This window comes from Excalfactoria chinensis, chromosome 24, assembly GCF_039878825.1.
Source record: "Excalfactoria chinensis isolate bCotChi1 chromosome 24, bCotChi1.hap2, whole genome shotgun sequence".
In the NCBI taxonomy this organism is placed as follows: domain Eukaryota; kingdom Metazoa; phylum Chordata; class Aves; order Galliformes; family Phasianidae; genus Excalfactoria; species Excalfactoria chinensis.
Window position 1 is genome coordinate 1,474,879 of NC_092848.1, and position 23,438 is coordinate 1,498,316.

Below are 23,438 nucleotides of genomic sequence, written 5' to 3' on the forward strand. Positions count from 1 at the left end.
TTATAGAATCACAGGTTGGCTTGGGTTGGAAAGATCATTTTGTTCCAGCTGTTTGCTAGCTTCCTTCTTTGCCCCAGCAACTCCTGCTGTTTGAGCACAGGAAAGGAGTAAAGCACAACATACTTTGCTCAGGTCAGCCCTGTTGGAGACATTACTAGCAGGCTGAGTTCAGAGCAGGCCCCAGGCTGTTCTCATCTCTGCAGAGACTGTGTGTAGCTGGAGGGGAGAGAGTAGTTAGGGGAGACCCAGGTTTTGAGAGCATGTTGTTGCCCCTGCTCAGCCCCAAACCCTTATGCAATGCTGCTCTTCAAAGAAAAAATGGAGAGGCCGTGTAATTAAATTTCAAACCTTGAAAAGAGTAAGAAGAAAAGCTCTGGAGACCTTTTTTCTTGACAGATAAATGAACAAGAAAGCAGTGGGTCACAGAGATGCTATTTCAAATGTGGATTTCTATCAGAGGGATAACTGTGTCTACTGCTTGCCGGTGTCCCATTTGGCTCCAGAGGAGTGCAGGTGAGAAGTGAAGCCAACAACTATTTCCATTTCTGTATAAAGGCACAGCCACAGCTAATGTCTGATCATGGAACAAGAGCAGGCAGGTGCCTTGATGAGTTTTTTCTCCAGTATGTGGGGATAGCACTCAGTCTCCCAATTTGTTTTGCTCTACTCTCCTTCCCTGATGCTGTGTCTGGTTTTCTAGCCTGGCTTCCTTACCCTGAACCTGTAGCATGAGGCCCTCTTACTTTAAAATAGCTACTGGAGGACTGCAGAAGCCTTTCCTGTAGAAGATGCTTTGTGTCTTCTGTTTCAGGTAGTGATTTTGCTCCCCCCAAGTACAAGTTGTACAGAAGTTAAAAGGAAATGTTAAGTCCCTCTTCCTCAGCAGACACCAAGGACTCTGCAGAGGAGTTAAGGGACCGTGTGTATGTATTCTTGAACTGTCAGATTTCCAACTTGACAACAGAGCACTTGTTCTTATCTCTCTGCTTTGTCACTTCTGCATCTGTGTTGGGGAAGAGGCTGCTGCAGAGGAGACTGACTCTTCTAAGCCTTGCTGTGTGATTTGGCTCCTGAATGCCCAGGGCACCCTGCAGTTGCATGCTTTCTTCCCTGGCTGTTTTATTAATGGAAGTTGACATCCTCATGCTGGCTCCCAGGGAGGGATCCATCTGAGTCATTGGCTGTAACACAGCCCTTTTCCCACAAAGGGCTCCCTTCAGCTATTTACATCCCTGTCTTTGATCTAACTTTTGACATGAAAAGACATGTCAGCCAGGTAAAGGGAAACAAACAAAATGCAGGAACAGTCCCACATCTCTGCTTGCACATGATCCGCTCCCTAGCACACGCCTGCCTTACAGCCACTGATCCTTATCAGCCTTCTGATTTCCTTGCTATCATCTGTCTTCTCTTCATGCTGTTAACTTCTAGGGGCAAATATGTGCATCTTGTTCACTGCTCAGTAAGATGCTGTGGCACGTTTGCCTACACTCTCTGGTATTTCCCTTCTATCTATAGTATAACTAGTATGGGAAATGCCCTCACACATCCTCCTCACTGCATGCAGTGCCAGGAACAGGTGATACAGATCTTCATTTCCTGCCTTAAACTGCTGCAGTGTTTCAGCAAGCAGCTGTTTGCAGCTCACTCCAGCAGTAGCAGCAATGCAACTGTAGGTGAATTCCTTTGTGGAAACCAGATCTTTCAGAGTTTAAAAAAAAAACCCAAAACCTAAATATTATGCAAATTCAAATTAGATGCACCAGAACACAGTTATCACCCACCTGTGTTTTTTCTATAGGAATGGGTGTTCTAGAATTGCTGAGAAAGCAAACCTGATGGATAATAACATTGTTGAGATGCAGCTAACTCTTTGGAGATGACTGCTAATGCCAGGTGCAGGATAGTGTGGGAAGGAGAAAAATTGAACAGAGCTTAGTTCCTACCTTTATCGGCAGTTAATTTTTTTGTGGCATTGGCCAGCTTGTTGGGTTTGCACAGCTTGGTGCTCTTGGGCAATCTCTGAGCTGATTGGTCTGGTTATTTTATGTCTTCCAGGTAGTAAACCGTTGCTGGAGTGCTCTTGCAAGGGTGATGTCTGCCTGGTCCAGGGCCTGCAGTCCTATTTAAGCTGTGCTGCTGTGGGATGTGGCTCCATTGGTGAGGGTTCTCTACTTTACCCAAGCAGCGACAGTTCTCTGCTTCACCTGGACTTGTGTTATGATGATTTCTTGGGAAACTCTCAGCAGCCAGTAAAAAAATTCTCCTAGTATTCTTTCTTCCTGCAGTCAACAGGAAGGTGGGCTGCCTTCCTTCTGTCCTACTCTCTGTTCCCACAGGTGAATCTTCATGGCTTGTGCTGTTTCAGGGTTGGCACCAAGCATAGCAGGGTGCTGTTTGACTGAGGCCTCCACATCACAACAGTTCTTTAGGAACAGCCTGAACTCAGCATTGAGGGCCTGGTGAGAATGCAGTTGTAAGTGGGAGTCCTTCTCCTTCCCCAAAGGGGAAACGCCCTCAGGGTTAGATGTTGCTCAAGGATGCTGCAGTGAACAGGCTCTGAGTGAGAAGCGAAACTTAAGCATGGACAGGAGCACTGATGTCTTGCTGTAACCCAACCAGTTGCTTTTTGGACTATAATTTTAGGTATTGTGCTACGTCTTGCAGGATTCAGGATCTTCTCAAGCAGTGGGAAAGGAAGCAAAAGGGAAACAAAGGGCTTTTCCTGCCAGCTCTTGTCACAGGAAGTCCTACTCTTGGAGGGAACCACCCCCTTGAGTGTTGGGCTTTGAGACTGTATCAGCACAGAGAAGATCAGACAGAGGAAATTCCTGTTCCCACTCTCCCTTCTCCTTTGTTAGCTCAGTGTAAGGCCACAGTTAGATTATCTGCCTCCAAATAGTGCAGAGTTAACACCCACCAGCATCTCTCTTCATACCCTTGGTTAGACCTTGAGAGCAGCAGGATACAGGCTGAGTGGCCATAAGAGATTGAGTAAACTCCTGACTCCACACCTGAAAATTAAACCATATGTCTAAGCTTGTACAGACACTTCTTGAACTAAGGCAGTCTTGGTGCTGTGACTGCTACATAAGCTTTAACACTTGTGATGAAGTAATTAAGTGTGAGTTTCACCTTATGAGGCTGTTGAGACACTTGTGTTCTTTTCTTAAGAACACTTTTACTCTGATCAGCATCAACTTCCTACCAGAGCTATGAGTGTAGGTCCATTATACAATGGCTAGTGAGGAGCAAAGTGACTAAACTGTGGTCCGTTCCACTCATATCCAATATTCTAGCCCAGCTTCTTATGTAAAAACACCTCTATGGATTTGAGAATCACCCATTAAAAGCCATGTTTGAGTGGAAGCAATTGCTTCAATAGAGCAATATTTACTAGCTTTGCAGAAGAGGCACAGTGAGACTCACCCCTATGAAAGTCATGTTGTGTTAATGTCTCTAGGATGGGCTTACCTTGTTCGGGCTTAATCTTTGCTTCCTTCCTGTCCTTCCATCTGCTGTGTATTTTTAACCTACTGCTTCAGAGGCATCCTGCACACATTCTTCCCTAGCCTCCTTTTGCCCTTCCTGTCTCATTTTGTCTACCAGCTTGGGGGACAGGAGCGTGTCTTGCAGCTGGCATCTCACACTGTTCACTTTCTGCACTGCCCTCCTGCAGCTGGGATGCGCTGTCCCAGACTTAGGCACAGGTATGGCCTGTCAGAGATCAGGGGTAACTCACTGCAGGTTTCTGATGTGGTCCAGATCAATGTTGTATGCAGATCTAGTGTAGGGAATCTCAGTTGCTGTTTTCACAGCAGCAGTAGAGCTAAGACTCAGAGGGGACTCTCTGCCCCCTGTGCTGCCTAGTGTCATGCAAGGAATAATTAAGCCAGCCAAGCTCCAGCTTGGCTTAGGCAATTATTCACTTCCTACCTACTTCCACAAGTGCTTCCCCCCATTCTCTGCATTTTGGGACTGGCTTTTTCTGCTTGATCCACAGTACAAAAGAAGCAATAAGGAAACTCCTCCCTATTCCTTATTCTAACCACTTTAGATGCTGCCAGTTTGCTGCAGGGTACAAATTAACATAAGCTCAGGGAGCTCCCTTACCTAGAGAGGTTTCAGCAGTTTTGGTATGCTAGCAACTATCAGGGTAGATGCCCATTCCTCTGCAACAAGCATTCTGCAAAGGACAGCTGCTCCAGAGTACTTGTCCATGTGGTTTCTTTTGCTCTCCTCTCAACTCAGGTAGGCTGATTATCTGTTAAATAGGAAGAAATTGGGTGAACGCAGAGGAAATCAAACAGTTTCCTATTTGTTTATCCTGGCCAAAAGCTTGTTTGGCTGGTGTGCATATTGCTAGCGGGCTAGCCCAGCTGCTGTGGTTAGTGCAAAGCTGAGCTCTTCCACTAGCATGAAGGGAAAAAGTAGTAAAGCCAAGTCTCTGGGGGGGAAGGGAGTAGAGTGCCCCCCCCAACACCCTTCTTTGGAAGTTTGCAGGCAAGGCAGAGCAGGGTGGGCTGGGAGATTTCACTATGGGTTGTAAGGCTTTGATGTATGAAGGTGGCAACCAAATGCTGCTCTTTGGTCTAAAGCAGGAGATGCATTCTGGCACCTCTGCCAACACAGAGGGTTACATTCCTCCTAGTACAGGGCCCTGCAACAACCCCCCCCCCAGCAGGTCTCTTATGTTGCTCACAAACAGCAGACCTTACCCAAAGCCATCAGTCCCTATAGCTTAATTTTTGGCCTGCTTTCAGGGAATTACCAGTGATGAGTCTTTGCTACCATTACTGTAATTACTATGGTGCCAAGTAACTATGGGGCTTCAGACTGAAGAAAAACCAATCTTTACCAGCACTGGGGTCTTCCAGTGTGAATTAGACACACTAGTGGTCTGGATCCAAAAATCTCAATTTTATTTCCTAATGTCAAGCTAAACAATTTGAACCCTGAAGTCACACCTAGATAACTTTGTTACTCCTGTCCACCCTGTTAGTGCTATGGAGGGCCTTTAGGATTGAAGGTAGCACAGGAGGAATAGTAGAAGGGCTGCATGGAGACACTATGAAGCAAAGCCACTTTGGGACCAAGGTTAGAAGGTGACAGGCATTTGTACAGTTCAGTATTTTCTGTATTTTAAAGGGGATAAAACCTGCAGATGGTCTGGAAACACTCAATAGTCAACTGGTTATCAGTTTTACTAGTGCAGCCTGGCACAGGGAATAAATACTTCAGCCTGCTTTCCAGAGCAGCGCTGCCTGTTAGCTTTTATACCGGCCTTTTTTCTCCCTTGGCTGGGCAGCGTGCTACTGTGTGCGCTCTTCTCCAAGTCTGCCCTGTGCATCCTCTGCCCAGGACCTCTTCTCCGGGCAGGCTGAGGCACAGCTTGGTCCCCACCACGTGCACATAGAAGAATAGCTGCTGCCACCATCTGGTGGGAGAGCAGCATAACTGCCGACCCCATCCCCTCTTCAGTTTGCATTCGTTTTGCTTTCTGAAAAAGCTAACCTCACGTGCACTCTTTTTCAGAGTGCAACTGTCACATCCACTGACCTTGGTGGAAGAAACAAAGCTACACAACAGAAGTGGCAGGGAATAAATCAGGATGCAGCAAAGGCAATACCCAGCATGCACGTAAAAAGTGATTCCTGCAGAAGTATCTTTTCCTCTATGCCTGAGATCCACACACTGCATTAAGTGAACCTCTGCTCTGTCTCTCCAGCTGTCACTGGCATGATTCATAAATAGCAAAGCCACTACACAGCTAAGGTATCCTCCTGCTCTTAGCTAACACCTGAGAAAACACAGGCTTGACTGAAGAGCCACTCCTCCTCAGCATCTGTTCTACAGTTCAAGGATCTGCAACTTTGTAACAGCCCTCATTCAGTCAGCATAGAGGCACTGAACACTGGAGCAATGCACGGTACAAGCACTGTGATGTTCTGAGGTCACTGGGCCACCTCTATGTGCCAGGCAACCAACAGAAGAAAACTCTTTTACACCAACTTTTCAGGAAGATTGAGTTCTCAAACCTAGCTTAATTAATTGGTCAGTGAAGCCACTACTCTGACAATACATGGAAGGCACACAGGTTTGTTCTGAAGCATGTTCAGTTTTATTTAAGAATCCTAAATCAGTTGAATTTTCACTTTCTCTGCTTTACCCAATCAGGAAAATGCAATGATTTTTCTACAAAGAGCTGATCTGGAAGGTAAAGGTGATCAGGTTAGATGTGGCTGCAGAGCCGGGTTCACTGTGGCAACTGGAGGAGTACAGACTGTCCAGAGGGCAAGTAGGTGATGTTGCGAGACCTTGAGAGCTGGTAAGCAATATCTTCAGCTGCCTCCAGCTTGCGTAGCTCAATTAAGCCATCACCTGCAGTGGCTAGTGAGTTGGCAATCAGCTCAGCTGCTTTGGAGTCTCCCTCAGCTGAGATAACAGCTGCTTTCTTCTGCTGTTCAGCCTGCAAGAAAACAGGTGAGAAGAAAAATGATCAGAAAAGAAAACAGAAGGAAGATGCTACTATCAAGCTTTAAGGATAAATTTCCCCTTCACCACCCTATTGTTCTTTCCTTCACAAGACTTGAGAGCTAAACCAGGTGGTTGTATGTTAAAGCTGTATATATACACATATATGCACACACATATTTGCCTACTGTGGAGGGGATGTTTAAAAATCAACTTGAAATTCTCTTATCTTAACCTCATGAAAGAGCAACTAACCTAAGGGCACTCCTGGTGGATAGCTGTCTAGAGAAGATCTGAGCACTGAACTATGTTAGCATTATGATTCTGAGTGACCTGTCATGTACCTGCCTGGTTTCCTGGGCAGGTAACTGAAACATTCATTGTGAGAAGAAATGACAGAGATACCAGGAACTATTTCCAAGCTAAAGTTTCTCAAAAGGATAAAGTACCTTTTCCACAATGAACCTGGCTCGCTCTGCTTCTTGCTGGGCCACTTGCTTCATTTCAACTGCTTCGGTGAATTCCTTACCAAAGGTCAGATGGGTCTGCAAGGCAGAAATCACAGTCCACAACATCATTTACAGCAACACTGCTAACAACAGCACATGTCTAAGGCAGGAGGCAATTTGCCTTTATCAGAGAAGATGGAAAGCCGGTATCGCTAAAGAAAAACAAGAATGCAGTGTAACAGAAACTAAGCCTAGCAAGCTTTCCCTCCTTTTAAAAGCAAAGTCTCAAGGAAGACGCCATAAACACAATTTCATTCCAGCAGATGGGTTAATGCAAGTATCTTGAGAGACAGACCACACTCTCCTACCATTTCTTGCTTAGGGATTAGGAACCTGCAGTCTGCCGAGCATTCCTGTTCTCTTCATTCTCAACTATGCACTGTTGTGCCCTCCCTGAGCTGTTCTGTACATATACAGACTATTTGGATGTTACAGGGGAAGTGTGAGTTTCCTGAATAAGACTTAAAAATCACAAAGCCACATTCCTGCAAATGCTTCCTGTGTGTTCAAAGCCAGATGAAAATGCTTATTTCCCTTTTCTCTAGGCAGGATTTTGGAAGGAAATCCCAGAAGAGAGAGATGCACGTATAGGTCAGTCTGACAAAGATTTACTCTACAAAGCTTCTAGGGAGGAAGGAGTGCTCACTCCCTGAATAGTCTCAGAAGACACCAGAATAGGGAGAAAGCTGTATAATTAATAGGGAAAAAAAAAAAGATGCTATGTCTCAGGGTACTTGTGGAACAGCAGGCTTCTCTATAGCATCTGCAGACTGATCAGTCATCCACAAAATCATTTACTTCTCATTTTAACTACACAAGCCCTTTAATAATGGAGTCTGTTGATAAGCTAGTGCAGCAACACCTGCAAGAACTTTCTCAAGGACATAGGAGGCCAGTGACACAACCAACTGCTTTGACTTGAACTGTAAACCACTGCATCATGTGCAACTGCAAACAAACAGGGTCCACATACACAAGCTTTCACACCCCTTTTCTCTGATCCTCTACCAATTTTCTTCCCTATTTGCACAGAGAGAAAAACTGAAAGAGAACTCTTACCAAGGATACATCATCCAGAATGAGGCCAAAAGTTGCTGCTCTCTCTGTGAGGTCTTCACTCACTTGCCTGGAGACCAGTTCTCTTTGAGTGATCAATTCTCCAGCATCAAAGCGAGCCTGAAGTCAGGATAGACAACAGTGAGAGGAAAGCTCTCACATGCTCTGCTTGTCACCCAACTTGATGAAAATAAAGCCAAGTAGTTAAAATGACAGTGAAGCAATCAGCATAGATACAGTTTTAACTCTTCTGGATTGCTCATTAGAGCCAAAGGGTATAAAGAGAAGCCTCATTTTGGAGCTTCATATTTTCCACAATTCATCAGGTCTCATCAGTGCTAAAACAAAAGAAAAGTGACGGGTTGAACCCAGCAGCATTTGTGCTGTTCTTACCACAACAGACTTGAGGATTTCAGTTGTGATGGAGGGCAGGACACGCTCATCATAGTCCTCTCCAATACTTGTGAAAATCCGGGGTAGCTGCGCAGTCACCGGCCTGAACAGGATACGCAGCGTGATGTTCACATTCTGTAGATCTGCAGAAACAGTCACAAATTTAGCAGCAAACCTCATGGGCAGGAGATATCCTGAAGTTGTTCTCTTCGGAGGAAAGCAAAATAAGACAAAATAAACATTCAGACTTCTAACCAAAGGAAAGGTTTTTAGTATTTCTTTCACCAAGGACTGCTTTTCACCTAGGGATCCAAATCCTCCTTACAGATTAAACTGAAGCTTCAGTTTGTCTGTAATGCAGGGAGTTACCCTACAGTAAACACAAGAACTTTTTATTTAAGGGATAAGTATCAAACTACTCCTGACTGCTAAACTCTACACTCATACAATCTCTGTGTTCAGGAATAACCCCTCATGCCTATAGTCCTCTAGCACTTAATGATCATAAATGTCTTGATTTTGGGAAAGCTTTTTCTCATGCCTCTGCTCACCCAGCTGCAAAGCAGCAGAAGAGTGAGACACACACACAGAGCACATCAGAGTGCCTGAATCTTGTAGAGCTGCCCAGTCCCAAACCTCACCTTTGCTGCCAGTAATGACAGGTATGTTACGTGGGCGAGAACGGCAGTCAAAAATGATTGGTTTCTGTACCCAAGGGATGAGGAAGTGAGTGCCTTCTCCTACCACTGTATCCTGGACTCCGCGGAATCGATCAAAGATAACGGCTCTGTGTCCTGCATCAACTGGAAAAGAAAACAACATAGTTTCAGTATTGTTACACAGCACCGAAACTTCCATAGGAACAGTCTATGGGGGTTAGTTAAGGCCTTTTGCTTAGTGAAAATGGCAAAGATACTAATATTCTTAGGAGTAACAAATCAAAAGAGAATACTCATCCATTACCCTTGACCCCTCAGCCTGCTCACAATAGAGTTCTATTGAGAAAGCCTGCAGTCCTCCTACTTATGCAATGCACGAGGTACAAAACAGCCCTGAAAGGCTTTATGACTGTTTTCCCCAGATGCCACAAGCAATAAAAGTACAGAGCAGCCAAAAGCCTGATAAAAAAAAGGATATAAAGAGGAACTGGAAGCGCTCAGCCTGTCCCACTCACCGTTATAGAGAGCAGAATTGACAACTCCACCTGCAACAGCCAGCCCCAGGCCGAACTTCCCAATGCTTTCAAACACTTTGGCAGCCATTTCACACGTGCAATTCCAACCCCTTTAACAAGTACCTCCTGCAAAAAAAAATAATCCACAACTTCGGTTAAAACGATACAAAACGAGAAAGCCAGGCAGCCCTGCACGCGTGTACCTACAGAGCCGAGATGGAACCCTCCAAAAAGCCCACCATGAAGTGAGAGCATCCATCACAACAGCTCTTTCTTTCCCCCCCTCAGCAGCCACACAGGCCTCTCTTTCTCCCCCCCTCCCCACCACCACGCTGCTTCTCCTTGGACTCTGAGCCCATTAGCTCACCTTTACCCCTCCATACCCCCACTCCCCTCGATGAACCCCACACCTCAAACCCACTTTAATTACCTCTCACGTCCCCGTTCTCCCCACCACCCTCCTCCCATCCACGTTTCCCGAGGACCCTCAGGACAGAGGCCTGGTGGGGGGAGGCCTCGCTCCTACCCTCAAACCGCAGCGCAGCTCCCAACAACCCGAGACCCTCCGCCCCCTCCCACCCCGCTCTCCTTCCGCAGCGCCCCTGACCTCCACATGAATCCGCGGCCGCCCACCCTACCGCGCCTGCGTGCAACATCAAGACTCCCTCTCCCTATTGGCCCACGCTTCCTCAAGGCATTCTGGGACTTGTAGTTCTTCGTTGCTATTTCAGCTACCGGGCGGGACACAACTCCCGGCGAGCTCCGCGGCGGCCCCTCATGCCGAGTAAGACTGCTTCCTATTGGCTGTTTCTCCCGTTGCTCTCTGCTGCCGCCCGCTGATAGATGGCAGCCCCATGGAGAGAACAGGGTACGACCCGACCAGAGTGAGTAAGGATTTAGGAGAGCATTCAATGCTTAACAGAGACTGTTCGCTTTGAGGCGCAGTGCTGTTTTATTTAGCTGTTAGCTTTAGCTAGTTGCTGACACGGCCCCTTGTGCTGTACACAGGCGGTGCTGGGTTTGTTCTGCTTGTGGTGGTGGTGTCTGTGGTCCTCACCATTGCTGCATGTATTGGACAGCCTAAAGATGCAAAGGGAAATTACTTTGTCTCTTCTTTTACCGCACAAAGTATAACTGGAAAGCCACGAATCTAAACGTGTCCTGCGTGGCTCCAGGGCTCTAACGTGCATTTCAGGGCTTTGAGGAGCTCCTTACCGAGAAGCGATTGGGCAGCTTGGCACTTGGGTTCGAGGCATGATGACACGGGCAGCAGCAACGGCAGGGCTGAGTCTCTGTGATAGGAACAGTCCTAAGCAGGGCTGAGGCCGGATCTCGGCCCCTCTATCAACCCCGGGACCGCGGGGCCGCTTTCTGCTCACCGGGAGGCAAGGCCTGCGTCGGGCCGTTATCGGTACCGTGCCTGCTATCCATCCTGGAGCTGCCCGTGGCCTGCAAAGTACGGATGATGCTATGAGGGCCGCCCCAGCTCCGTATCCCGGCCCCGCCCTACACGCACCCGTAGTAACGCGGCCTTGCGCCGCTCCAGCGCCGCCTGTCTGCGCCTCGCCTCCCAGTGGTAGGCCGACATGGCGGCGGCACGCGTCGCCTAGCAACGGGCACTTCCTGCGCCCCGCCTGCGCTGATTGGATCCGGAGCGAGCCGTTCTAGCACACCCAACATCCTCTCTATGATCAGCCCGACTTCCGGTGCCTCCCGGATGCGGAAGTAGCCCCGGGTGTGCGGGGGGGGGAAACCATGGCGGACTTGGCGGCTTTAGAAGAGCTTGCCAAGCTCGAGTACTTGTCGCTGGTCTCCAAGGTCTGCACCGAGCTCGACAACCACCTGGGCATCAACGACAAGGATCTGGGTGAGTGAGGCGGGGCCGGCAGCTGTGGGGAGGGCGGTTGTAACCGGGCCTGACGACCACGACGCCTTCAGCGAAAAGGCCTTTGGAATTGGGAAGAATAAAATCTATCTCCAAAGGAAATATTGTGGGGAAGCGTTTAGATGGGAGCTGCTAGAAGGGGATGCCGCTGCCCTGCAGGTAGATGGATCTAACTGGGTGTTGCCCTCGCTCTATTTGATTCACTTTGTGCTCTTTCTTTGTAGCCGAGTTTGTGATCAGCCTCGCCGAGAAAAACACGACGTTTGACACGTTTAAAGCCGTTCTATTAAAGAATGGGGCTGAGTTCACCGTAAGTGAGACCTGAATGCTTTCCGTGTGCTCCCGTATCAAAGAGAGCTGTGGGGATTTTGATTCTCTTCAACTGCAGAGCTGTGCAACATTCAGCTTTTCAATCTTCTTTGCTGTTCTTTACCTCCATATTGTGCTTTGTAATAAAGAACAAAAGCGATGCTAGTACTTCTTAGATCTAAACCTTCTATTCTGTTTTCAGGATTCCCTTATCAGTAACTTGTTGCGTCTCATACAAACGATGCGGCCTCCATCAAAACCATCTACGAGTAAAGGTGAGTGAAGCCTTTTCCCTTCCATCAGTTCAGTTAAAAAGAAACAAAACCGACCAAACTGTGCTCTCAAGTCCTTTGCAGTTTTTGTCTCGTGTTTGGTGAGGGCAATATATTTAATATTCTGAAATCTATAAGATCTGTATTAACTTTTGTATTCGGCTGAGAGTTTAACATTCAATTTCAGAAAGGCTGAGGAGAAATCATTTTGACTCTTATAAACTCTTTTATTTGTTTGTTTTGTTCATTTCCAAATCAGAGGCCGTTACCAAACCCAAATCAGAGAAGGAAAGGTTGAAGGAATTATTTCCAGCCCTTTGCAGGCCAGACAATCCCAACATTAGAGTAAGTTCATCATTTCAGTTTCCTCTCATGAGGGTGTGAAAATGTAGTTTGTGGCTCTTTTGATGTCTCTATTTCAGGTTTTTCTTCATGTTAGCATTTATATCTCCAGCCAAAGCATGGATAAGAGCAGACTGAAAAATAAAACATAGGCTGATATTATTGGATGTAATCCTTAGGAATAGCTGTTACCAACAGTTGCTTCTACAGACTTATATTTTGTAACTCAGTAGTAATTTGAGGTGTTGAGATGAAGGTGTCTTTTATGTAGAAGCAGAATTGGCGCACTATTGTGGTAAAATAGCTTTGTTATACTTGATATTTGTTCTTATCATGTATTCTGCCTGATCTTTTTTTTTTTAAGCTTGTGTACTTTTTGAATAGAAATGCATGAGGTGATTTTTTATGTAGGTGAATTCTCTGTGATGGATCTTTATCTCAGCTGTCTCATAGGATGATTCTCTGTTTTTGCAGACTATGCTGGATGAAGATGATGTGAAAGTGGCAGCAGATGCACTTAAAGAACTTGAAGCTCTGATGCCTAGTGCAGACAGGCAAAGCAAACAAAGGAACAGTGACCACCGGTATGTTATTAGTTCATTTTTAAGGGACTAGATATTGGCAGTTAATGTTGCCTGCTTGCTCTGTGGAATTTCAGTGTGAATATATTTTGTTTTGTTTGTTAAGGGCAAAGAAAAAGAGGAGAAGCCGAAGCAGGAGCAGGGACAGGAAACGAAGGCACAGATCTCGCTCTAGGTCTCGTTCCAGGACTCGGGATAGGAACAGAGGTAAATCCAGATACTACTCGAGGAGCAGGAGTCGAAGTAGGGACCGTAGGGATCGAGACAAGTATGTTGAGAAGAGCAATGAGAGATGGAGAGACAAGCATGTAGACCGTCCGCCGCCTGAGGAGCCTTCCATTGGAGACATTTACAATGGGAAAGTCACCAGTATAATGCAGTTTGGGTGCTTCGTGCAGCTGGAAGGACTGAGGTATGTTATAATGTTTACAACAAGTCTGGTACTGTTGTATCTCTACTTTTGTCTGTTGGGGTCTTAAAGAGGTTGTGATGCTACAGCAGAGAATGGTAACTATTTTTACAAAAAACAGTGAACATACACAGACAATCAGTTCACAACAAAATATTTTAATGCAGACTCTGATCTGAAGGACCATCTGAGTAATAATGTTCAACGTCTCATGTTTCACCTACAGGAAGCGTTGGGAGGGCTTGGTCCACATCTCAGAGCTTCGAAGAGAAGGACGTGTTGCCAATGTTGCTGATGTTGTGAGCAAAGGACAAAGAGTGAAGGTCAAAGTGTTATCCTTTACTGGATCCAAAACGAGCTTGAGCATGAAGGTATGGAATTGTCACATCCAACAGGATGTGGAATCCATTGTGTGGGGCTTAGTGTAGAAATTATGGGATGCTAAGATGTTTGAAGTTTACATTTCTTTTTGTTATCTTGTTACTGAACTCTAACATGTAACCCTTCAAGTCAGATACAACTGTAACTCATTTTTAAAGTGACCCATTATCTTCACTGTATTCATTTTCTTTAGGTTCTTTTGTGTGTGTTTCTGATGTAATAATCCAAATAGGTGTTTTGGACTTGATGCTCATCTGAAAGACTAGAGAAACTTTAAGCTGTTGCTTTGCTTGCCCAGATGCAACATAGATAGAACTGACTAATTAATCTATCTGATGTAGGATGTTGATCAAGACACTGGGGAAGACTTGAATCCAAACCGGAGGAGAAACTTGGTTGGAGAAACCAATGAGGAAACCTCTATGAGAAACCCAGACAGACCCAGTCACCTGTCCTTGGTGAATGCTCCGGAGGTGGAGGATGATACCCTGGAAAGGAAACGCCTCACCCGAATTTCAGACCCAGAGAAATGGGAAATAAAGCAGGTGTGTTTTGTCTTGATTGAATTAGGGTGTCACTCAGTAAAACTGCTAAGGTTTTGTGGTCTAAAATACAGTACCTAGTTTAATTTATACCTTGACTCTAAATTGCTGCTTTCTCGTGGGACTTTTTGGCCAGCTGTCCCATGCTGATGTTAGGCAGAATGACAGAAGGACTGTTCTGAGGCTGGATGATATGGGGAGATGTGTTCCAGAATGTGGGAATGTCCCCAACAAAAGGGGTGGTCTTTTGTTTTGAAACTGGAACATTCCTTTGTTACTGGCTTACAAGTCTGACAGTATCACTAGAACTGAGGACTCGTGGGTGTAAGCTGTGTTCATTCATGTTGTATTCATTCTCTTACCAGATGATTGCAGCTAATGTGCTTTCCAAGGAAGAGTTTCCTGACTTTGATGAGGAGACTGGGATACTTCCTAAAGTTGATGATGAAGAAGGTAGTATTTCTAAGTAGTCTTGTGGTTCTTAATTCCTTATGTTTCTGGACATGTTTTGATGCAAAATGAATGTGAAACATGCTACGATTTCCTTAAACACGTAGAACTTTCTATTAAAATTGCCACTTCTTGATTTTAGATGAAGATCTCGAGATTGAGTTAGTTGAAGAGGAACCACCATTCCTTCGAGGTCATACTAAACAGAGCATGGATATGAGTCCTATAAAAATAGTAAAGGTAAGAAGAGATTTCTAGGGTTAAAGATGCTTTATTTAATTGATTTAATTGAGAACACTCGAAATCTTAATGTTTTTTCCTTGCTTTTCAGAATCCTGATGGTTCATTGTCCCAGGCTGCAATGATGCAGAGTGCTTTAGCTAAAGAAAGAAGAGAACTTAAACAAGCCCAAAGAGAAGCAGAGATGGATTCTATCCCCATGGGACTCAACACACATTGGGTGGATCCTCTCCCTGATGGTATGCAATTGTGAACTGTGCATTTTTTGTGGCAGCTGAGGATGTGTTACTAAACAGCAAGTTGGATGGTTTTTAGCCTGGAAATGAATGTAAGAGAGGGGTTATATGTGTAGGAACTTCCAAAATACAAAAATACACAAGGAAAAGTATAGAAGGTGTGGATGATGAAGTGACAGGAGGATAATTATTGGAATCTGTGTTGCATGAACTTAAGTGTGATAATGGAATTATTTCTTTCCTAGTGGATGGAAGACAAATAGCTGCAAATATGCGCGGTATTGGGATGATGCCCAATGACATCCCAGAGTGGAAGAAACATGCATTTGGTGGCAACAAAGCCTCTTATGGTAAGAAGACACAGCTTTCTATCATTGAGCAGAGAGAGAGTCTCCCAATCTTCAGACTGAAGGAGCAGCTGATACAAGTAAGACTCTTGATGTGGTGTTTGAAGAAGGAGTAATTTAATATAAATCTTATTGTAGCTTGTTAGTAGGTGGATAACCATTTAATAAATGCAGAACTGTAGCGCAGATTAATTATTTTTATTTACAAATGTATATATATTAGTAAATCAGAATTGAAACTAGAATCACATGGGCAAAGAATTTTGTCAGCTATGTGGTTGAGAAGTTAGCAGACTCTCAGTCAGAGTATATCACTTTTGGTCTGGGTCAGCTGGAGCAAGAGAAGTAGGTCCTCAGTCTAGTCCTAACCATACTATGTTTATTTTTTCTTGTTCTCATGTTTGAAACTGTTAATGTATGTATTTTTAATGATCTTTTCTAGGCTGTGCACGACAACCAGATTCTGATTGTTATTGGAGAGACAGGATCTGGGAAAACGACACAGATTACCCAATACCTGGCTGAGGCAGGTTATACGTCAAGAGGAAAGATTGGATGCACTCAGCCTCGCAGAGTGGCTGCAATGTCTGTTGCAAAGAGAGTGTCAGAAGAATTTGGTTGCTGTTTGGGACAAGAGGTGAATTTCAGAGTTGAATGATGTGCCAGACTAATCCTGGAGAAAAGAATAAGAAATCAATACTGGAACTGGTTATTTTTCCTTGTGTACATGTGTGTGTTCCCTTGTAAGCTGTAAAATTGGCTGGCAGAATAATCAAACTAGGAATTAATGGTGGTAATTATTTCTTTTGGGTGCAGATTCAGTTTTAATGTAAAAATGATGTGTTTTCTATTCAACTCTTCCTTCTAGGTTGGCTACACCATTCGGTTTGAAGACTGCACTAGTCCTGAAACTGTCATCAAGTACATGACGGATGGTATGTTACTGAGAGAGTGCTTGATAGATCCTGATCTGACCCAGTATGCCATTATTATGCTGGATGAAGCCCATGAGAGGACAATTCACACAGATGTGCTCTTTGGACTCCTGAAGAAGGTAATGTCACATCTGATGTTTATTGCTCTGATGTCCTTTGTGTGCTATATGCAGGTAGGAGCCCACTGGTAAGCAAGACAAGTCAAGTTCATTCCAGTACTGAGTTTCTTAGGAAGCAAAGCAATGTTCCTTATAATTTGTAGTCCACGTTTTTCTCTGTGTGAAGATAAAGCAAGCAAAATTCAACAGAAAGAAAAAGCTTTAGCTCTCCAAGGTGTTCTTAATGTTGGATGAGCAGAGGAATGCTATTGCATTGCTCTTCCTTCTCTGACCAAAGCTTTCTGGGATGGGTGCTGCCAAGAGAGGTTTGAAATGGGACCTTTGTGGCTGATTATTTGAAATTCTCAGTGCTGCAATCAGCAGCATTATTTGTCAATCTGCCTGTGACAGCTAGTCCTGTTTCTTTTTAAATATGAAATATTTCTTTGACTGAAGTCAATTGCAAGGTATCAGTCATCCCAAAGGCAATAAATGACCTGAGAACTTTCTTCCATGCCACAGACTGTGCAGAAACGGCAGGATATGAAGTTGATAGTGACCTCAGCAACACTGGATGCTGTGAAGTTCTCTCAGTATTTCTACGAGGCTCCAATCTTCACAATTCCTGGCAGAACATACCCAGTTGAAATTCTGTACACGAAAGAGCCAGAGACAGATTATTTGGATGCTAGTCTGATTACAGTAATGCAGATCCACTTAACTGAACCACCAGGTGAGTGGGGGGTTGTGATTCATGGATGGTGAATGTGGGTGGCAGGTGACTGAGGGACTGTAACCTATGAGCAATATCTTTGTGACTCGTGGAATGTGATTGGTAACAGGAGCAGAGCAGTGCCCTTGGCACTATTGTCTGTTGTTTGCAAATACAGTAAATAAAATGCTGAAGATGTTGGGTGAAAGACAAAGTGTGTTGCTTCTGGCTGAGAGGGTTAGCAAAAGTGGGGCTCTCTGCTTCAGATGGAAAGCTGTCATGTGGAAATCTGGTAATACAGGGGCTGTACTGAGCATAGTTGATTCTATGCATATTTTATGTCCTTTGTAGGCGATATTTTGGTGTTTCTAACTGGTCAGGAGGAGATTGACACAGCCTGTGAGATCCTTTATGAAAGGATGAAATCTCTAGGACCTGATGTTCCAGAGCTGATTATCCTTCCAGTGTATTCAGCCTTACCCAGTGAAATGCAAACCAGGATCTTTGACCCAGCCCCACCAGGGAGTAGAAAGGTAATTTCAGCTAAGTGTGACTTCATTTTCTGCTGGTATATTTTAATAGTTTTGTTGCATATGTGCCTATACAAATTGGTTACTGAAGCAAGCTCTTGTGTTATTAGGTTGTTATTGCCACTAACATTGCTGAGACATCACTTACTATTGATGGAATATATTATGTGGTCGATCCTGGCTTTGTGAAGCAGAAGGTATACAACTCCAAGACCGGCATTGACCAGCTGGTTGTTACACCAATCTCACAGGTAGGCATTCTGTACTCAGTGTTCTTATTTCCTGCTGTTAACATGCATTTAAATGGTATGGAATCCAAGCACGTGGAAGCAAAGTAATGATAAAACTACATTTTTGGAAACTCCTTGAGACTCTATGCTAAGGAAAAGATAACTTTCCTGGGATGTAATGGAAATCTTTTTTTCTATTACTGCAAATAAAACGGTGAATAATCACTTTATCTCACATTTTTTAATGGCACCCATTTTACACCTCCTCACTGACATGCTTGTTTACCTTTAGGCTCAAGCAAAACAGCGAGCAGGAAGAGCTGGGAGAACAGGACCTGGGAAATGCTATAGGCTGTACACAGAGCGTGCTTATCGAGATGAAATGCTAACGACCAACGTGCCTGAAATCCAGAGAACAAATTTAGCCAGTACAGTACTCTCCCTGAAGGTGGGTATTTCTCTGGCTTTTAGCAAGTCGGCCTGATCATAAACTTTGCAGTGAATTAGATTCTGCCTCAGCCCTTTCCGTGGAGGTTCAGTCAGTTAAATTAGTGTTTTGTTTTGATGCTTATATATCTCTGGCTGGAGTTTGGTGTCTTCTTTCTCCTCCTTGTTCTAACTTGCCTCTTCTCCACTCCCTCTGCTCAGGCTATGGGCATCAATGATCTGCTGTCCTTCGACTTTATGGATGCTCCCCCAATGGAAACTCTCATCACTGCCATGGAGCAGCTGTACACCCTGGGAGCTCTGGACGATGAGGGATTACTCACTCGACTTGGGCGCAGGGTAGGCTAAATAAAACACTTGGTTCTGTCTGGTTTGCCAGTGTTTAGAGGGTGACATGGAGCAGTTCTCTGCTTTTTAAGGAGCAGCTGTTATTTCTGCTTATTCATAAGGTTACTTATATGAATATCGGAAATAATCTCCTGTAAGTGCTGAGATATCCTTGTGAGTGTGTGTATATAGACAAATAATTTACTGTTGAGTTTAATTATTCTGGGTAATACATGCAGTTTTGATGACAAAAATAGAAGAAAGAGCTTTTCTCTATTCCACTGAGGGAAATCAAGATTTTTTGAGGCTTTTCAGGTACTCTGAAACAATTCTTTTGCAGATGGCAGAATTCCCCTTGGAGCCCATGTTGTGTAAGATGCTGATCATGTCTGTACATCTGGGATGCAGCGAGGAAATGTTGACAATAGTCTCCATGCTGTCTGTTCAGAATGTGTTCTACAGGCCGAAGGTAAGGCTTTGTCATTTTTGCATATGTGGAATCTGTTTCTTCAGAACAAACCATTGATGATTGCTTTTAAGTCAGCAAGCAGCAGGCTGTGCTGTGGTAGGATTCCTTCGTAGTAAACTCCTTTTGAAACCATTGATTCTTTGTTATGATGGCCTGCTGCAACTTAGACCGAAATTGGAGTTAACAGACTATGTAATACAGTGTCTAATTAATGACTTATGAGCAGATTGGAGAAGTGGGGAGGGGTTGGAAGAGCAGCAGAGTCGAAACCACTGCTTCAGTACCTCTGGTAAGAAGTAAGTGATGGATGCATACTTTATGTGTTAGGATAAACAAGCACTTGCTGATCAGAAGAAAGCCAAGTTCCATCAGACAGAAGGTGACCACCTCACTCTGCTGGCTGTGTACAATTCCTGGAAGAACAATAAGTTTTCCAATCCTTGGTGCTATGAAAACTTTATCCAAGCCCGCTCCTTACGCAGGGCACAGGACATCCGCAAGCAGATGTTGGGCATTATGGACAGGTGAGCATCTGCAGAGGAACAGGTACTCAGTTTGTAATGTTCCTGTACTGTAGTAGCTGAACAAAACTTGTTCATCTGATGTTAATGGTTCTACTTGGAAATGGAGAACTACAGTTTTTTTGTCTCCTTAACTCTTTCCTGGCAGGCACAAGCTGGATGTGGTGTCCTGTGGCAAGGCAACAGTTCGAGTCCAAAAGGCCATTTGCAGTGGCTTCTTCCGAAATGCAGCAAAGAAGGATCCCCAGGAGGGCTATCGAACACTCATTGATCAGCAAGTAGTCTATATTCACCCATCCAGTGCTCTCTTCAACAGGCAGCCGGAATGGTAAGGTGTCATGGTTTTATGATTCCTTTTTTGTTGTCTAATTGACATAAGGAAAGGGAAATCGTGTAATTTCCTCTTTCAATTCAGGCTTCATAACTTTAAAAGACTGTAGTGCGCTCTATTTGTAGATTACAGGTTGAAATGTAGGCTTCTGACTTTCAGCAGTGAGTGGAGTAAGAGAAGTTTCAAGTCTGCTTTTGGCTCTTTCTACTGTTAGAGTTTGTGCCTCTGCAGACATGAGACTTTCATTTAGAACCAAAGCTGGGACTGAAGTAGTGGTAGTTCTGTGTTCCTGGTGCATGGAATCGAGATTGAACACTGAGTGAGAGAATGAATTGTTTCAAACTGAATAGAGCAGTTTTGTGTTGAGAGATAGGAGAGGAAAAAGAAGTTTGGAAGGTTCTTTTGGAGTATTATGCTGAATGAGGGTAGAATCAAAGATAAAGTGCAGCCCTCGATGTGCCTCTTGTTTGGAGATCTCAGCATCTCACGTTGCTGTCTCTTTTCACAGGGTGGTGTATCACGAACTGGTGCTGACCACCAAGGAATACATGCGTGAAGTGACAACCATCGATCCCCGCTGGCTGGTGGAATTTGCACCAGCATTCTTCAAGGTTTCAGATCCAACCAAACTGAGCAAACAGAAGAAGCAGCAGCGGCTTGAACCTCTCTACAACCGCTATGAGGAGCCCAACGCCTGGAGAATATCACGTGCGTTCAGGCGCCGATAACCTCCTTGTCCTCCTCCCACTGACTGCTTTGCCACGTGAGTTTGGACTGTTGAGTGTCCCTGCTTTTAGAACACTTGCAATTTGACCTACGAAGTTGACAGAAAAGAGGTGTTTTCAGAGCAAAAACACAAGGGGGTGGTGCTTGCTGATGTCAGCTGCTCTTCAGACTTCCACAGCAGCGTGACCGATGTCTTCTGTGTATTGCATCACTTCAGAAACGGTCCTTGAAACACTTTTTGAGTCATTCCCTTTTGTTTTCGTTTTAGAGACAAAACCTTAAAGCTCAGAAATCTGAGCAGAGCAACAATAAAAAGGCAGCGATTGGGAAATAGCTGCTAACCAGCCTCACTGTTTGGAATGGCCAGATTTGTTTCTTTACTCTGCTAAGGGACTTATTTCAACTTACATTCTCAGACAGTGGCTGTTTTGGGGGAGCTGCTTATTCTGCTTCTTTCCTGTTCACTTTAACTATTTGTCCCTTCTGCAATGAGCCATTTAATATCTGTGGCTTTGGAATAACGCAGGAAAGATCCCTTGAAACTCGGTTAGAATGTCTGTTATACTTGGATAATGGCACAGGTCAGACTGCAAGTCTTATCCTTCCTCACCATCTCCTATGTGCTGAAGGCTAGGATATCAAATGGTAATTAACCACATCCACTCTGTAGCACAGCTCTGTCTGTGAGCGTAACTGCTTGCAGATGTTTGGACTTTCTCTACAACGTGTCATGTGTTTTATTTCCACTTACAACACTTGGTGACATCACAAGCGTTGGGTTTTTTTTTTCAATGGAATATTCTCTTACAGCTGCAACGTCTGTAAAACGTGGTGTAACAGTTCCCTGTGTAAGAGCAGATCTGACTATCCCGTGTGCACTATGTCATGCTGAAGGTATCTGTAAATTGTTTTCTTCTGTTGCAAACAGATGAAACTTATTTGGTGCCATAGATGGGAGACCCCCCTCAACATCTTTATTTTCCCCAAACCTGGGATGTTTGCTAAAGTTGTTGAAATGAGTAGAAAGAACTTGGCTGGTTGTTCTATACCCAGCTATCCAGAAGAACACTGCACTCTGAAAACAAGATATGTTGTATCTATGTACAAAAGCGGGCAGGGATTTTGTATATACTGTTTTATTATGTTATGTAAATACCCTGAGCTCTTCTCTGCTGTTACATCTTTACAGAGGTAAATAGAATTAGAAACTTTTTTACGTTTGGAGGCCTTTTATTTTCCTTGTGTTGCTGCGCAGATACAGTTGTCCTATTGAATCCTCTTCGGAGCCATTTCCCTTCTGCCTGCTGGCAGAGAACGAACCTTGCAGTGAATTAACTACAAGTGAAGGGGGAAAGGATACAAGGAGTGAGTAACTGGGCACGAATGAACTGGAGGGTTGCAATGAGTGCCATTCCCGAATGGCTGGCAGGCAGACTGCCCCTTGCCTCCTGCTTATGCTTATAAACATGATTTGACATGTTATTTTGTATGTCTTATTTCTTCCTAGAAGTCCAACCTTTTGCCCTTTATGCAAGAAAAGATAAATGTGGTTTTTATAGCCGCTCTCACATGTACTCCATCTGCTATAGTAACTACCTTAAGCTCATTAATGGGCTCGTTACCAGAGCCAGTGTGACAGCAAAGTGCTCCTTACACAACAGGGGCTTTGTTTGTAGTAACTCAGTTTCCATGAGCTTTCTGTGACAATTGCATTCATGAATGTATTGTTCTCTTCAAGCCAGCTGGGAATACAGTGAGTACCCATTTTTTAGCACACGTGTTTTGTGTGTGCATTTTCTGTCACCTGCGTAAATCCTTGGGTTGGTGTCTCTGTGCTGGAGGTGCTGGGTTGTGCTGCTTGGTCTGGGCTGAAGCTCTGCCCTCCAAGTGTCTGCTGGAGCCCTGGGGTCCTCATGCAGTGCTCTGAGCACAGAGCTCTGACCTTCTTACACACCAAGCCCAGGGAAACCTCTCAAGGATCAGAGCTGGGGAGACCCTTGCTGCTGCTTTGCTCTCCCACCTTCATCAATCCAGGATGGACACAAGGGTGGTTATTAATGCCTGAAGCTGCTGTGGGCAGCTCTGCTCCCCCTGCCCTGCATTCAGCACACTGCAGGCACTCCCCTTCTGCTGTTGTGTGGATGTCTCAGCCATCAGGGCACAGGAAGATCGATATTCATTGCGCCCAATGGCCTTCAACAAGTGCGGTGGATACAGTTACTGTGATTCAAGGAGGGGGGTGGGAGGGGAGATGTGCAGAGATGGCATTAGGGCTGATGTATTTAGCAGAGCAAATCTCTTGATCAGCAAAGTCATTGCCAGCGTCCTTTTCAGGAGTGTTACAGCTCCATAAAACACTGCAGGAATTGGGATGTCCTGGTATTAGTGTCCCTGGGGTTGTGCTCACCCACGGTGTGTGATGGCATGGCATGCACTGCCCAGCATTCTGCTTCTGGGACAGGACCAAAGCAGTGGGGCAGTGCCTGCTGCACTCTGTGCTGGATCAGGGTGT

General features: G+C 44.8%; 2 protein-coding genes across 6 annotated transcripts; one reads left to right on the top strand and one right to left on the bottom strand.

Moving 5' to 3' along the window:
• Positions 1-6,256: 6,256 nt before the first annotated feature.
• PHB1 (prohibitin 1) lies at positions 6,257-10,357 on the bottom strand. 5 transcript variants are annotated; one of them, XM_072356428.1, is made up of 7 exons: positions 10,214-10,357; positions 9,607-9,732; positions 9,074-9,235; positions 8,433-8,575; positions 8,043-8,159; positions 6,924-7,019; positions 6,257-6,469 (listed from the first exon to the last, which is right to left on the bottom strand). In XM_072356428.1, the coding sequence occupies exons 2-7, from the start codon at positions 9,692-9,694 to the stop codon at positions 6,257-6,259; spliced, it is 819 nt and encodes a 272-aa protein (XP_072212529.1). In that variant the 5' UTR covers positions 9,695-9,732; positions 10,214-10,357. The 5 variants fall into 5 exon arrangements, with proteins under 5 accessions (XP_072212529.1, XP_072212532.1, XP_072212530.1 ...); XM_072356431.1 differs by having other exon boundaries at positions 9,607-9,729; positions 10,214-10,238; XM_072356429.1 differs by lacking the exon at positions 10,214-10,357 and adding an exon at positions 10,107-10,211.
• A 962-nt stretch (positions 10,358-11,319) lies between these two features.
• On the top strand, positions 11,320-22,138 carry DHX8 (DEAH-box helicase 8). The gene is made up of 23 exons (XM_072356595.1): positions 11,320-11,473; positions 11,716-11,801; positions 12,003-12,075; positions 12,332-12,417; positions 12,889-12,998; positions 13,102-13,407; positions 13,631-13,775; positions 14,127-14,330; positions 14,693-14,780; positions 14,920-15,017; positions 15,109-15,256; positions 15,499-15,680; positions 16,043-16,237; positions 16,469-16,654; positions 17,156-17,366; positions 17,697-17,878; positions 17,986-18,126; positions 18,398-18,553; positions 18,754-18,891; positions 19,220-19,348; positions 19,676-19,872; positions 20,018-20,197; positions 20,709-22,138. Exons 1-23 carry the CDS (start codon positions 11,362-11,364, stop codon positions 20,926-20,928), a joined length of 3,573 nt encoding a protein of 1,190 aa, XP_072212696.1. The 5' UTR covers positions 11,320-11,361; the 3' UTR covers positions 20,929-22,138.
• The last annotated feature ends 1,300 nt before the right edge of the window (positions 22,139-23,438 follow it).

Excerpts from the sequence above, each read along its gene's own strand:
- PHB1 (XM_072356428.1), bottom strand. The coding sequence starts at position 9,694 with ATGGCTGCCAAAGTGTTTGAAAGCATTGGGAAGTTCGGCCTGGGGCTG. Across the intron at positions 8,576-9,073 it reads TGTCATTACTGGCAGCAAAG|ATCTACAGAATGTGAACATC; the intron begins GTGAGGTTTGGG and ends CTGTTTCTGCAG. Across the intron at positions 6,470-6,923 it reads CCAGGTTCATTGTGGAAAAG|GCTGAACAGCAGAAGAAAGC; the intron begins GTACTTTATCCT and ends GTTTTCTTGCAG.
- DHX8 (XM_072356595.1), top strand. The coding sequence starts at position 11,362 with ATGGCGGACTTGGCGGCTTTAGAAGAGCTTGCCAAGCTCGAGTACTTG. Across the intron at positions 13,408-13,630 it reads GTGCAGCTGGAAGGACTGAG|GAAGCGTTGGGAGGGCTTGG; the intron begins GTATGTTATAAT and ends TTTCACCTACAG. Across the intron at positions 17,879-17,985 it reads CCCCACCAGGGAGTAGAAAG|GTTGTTATTGCCACTAACAT; the intron begins GTAATTTCAGCT and ends TTGTGTTATTAG.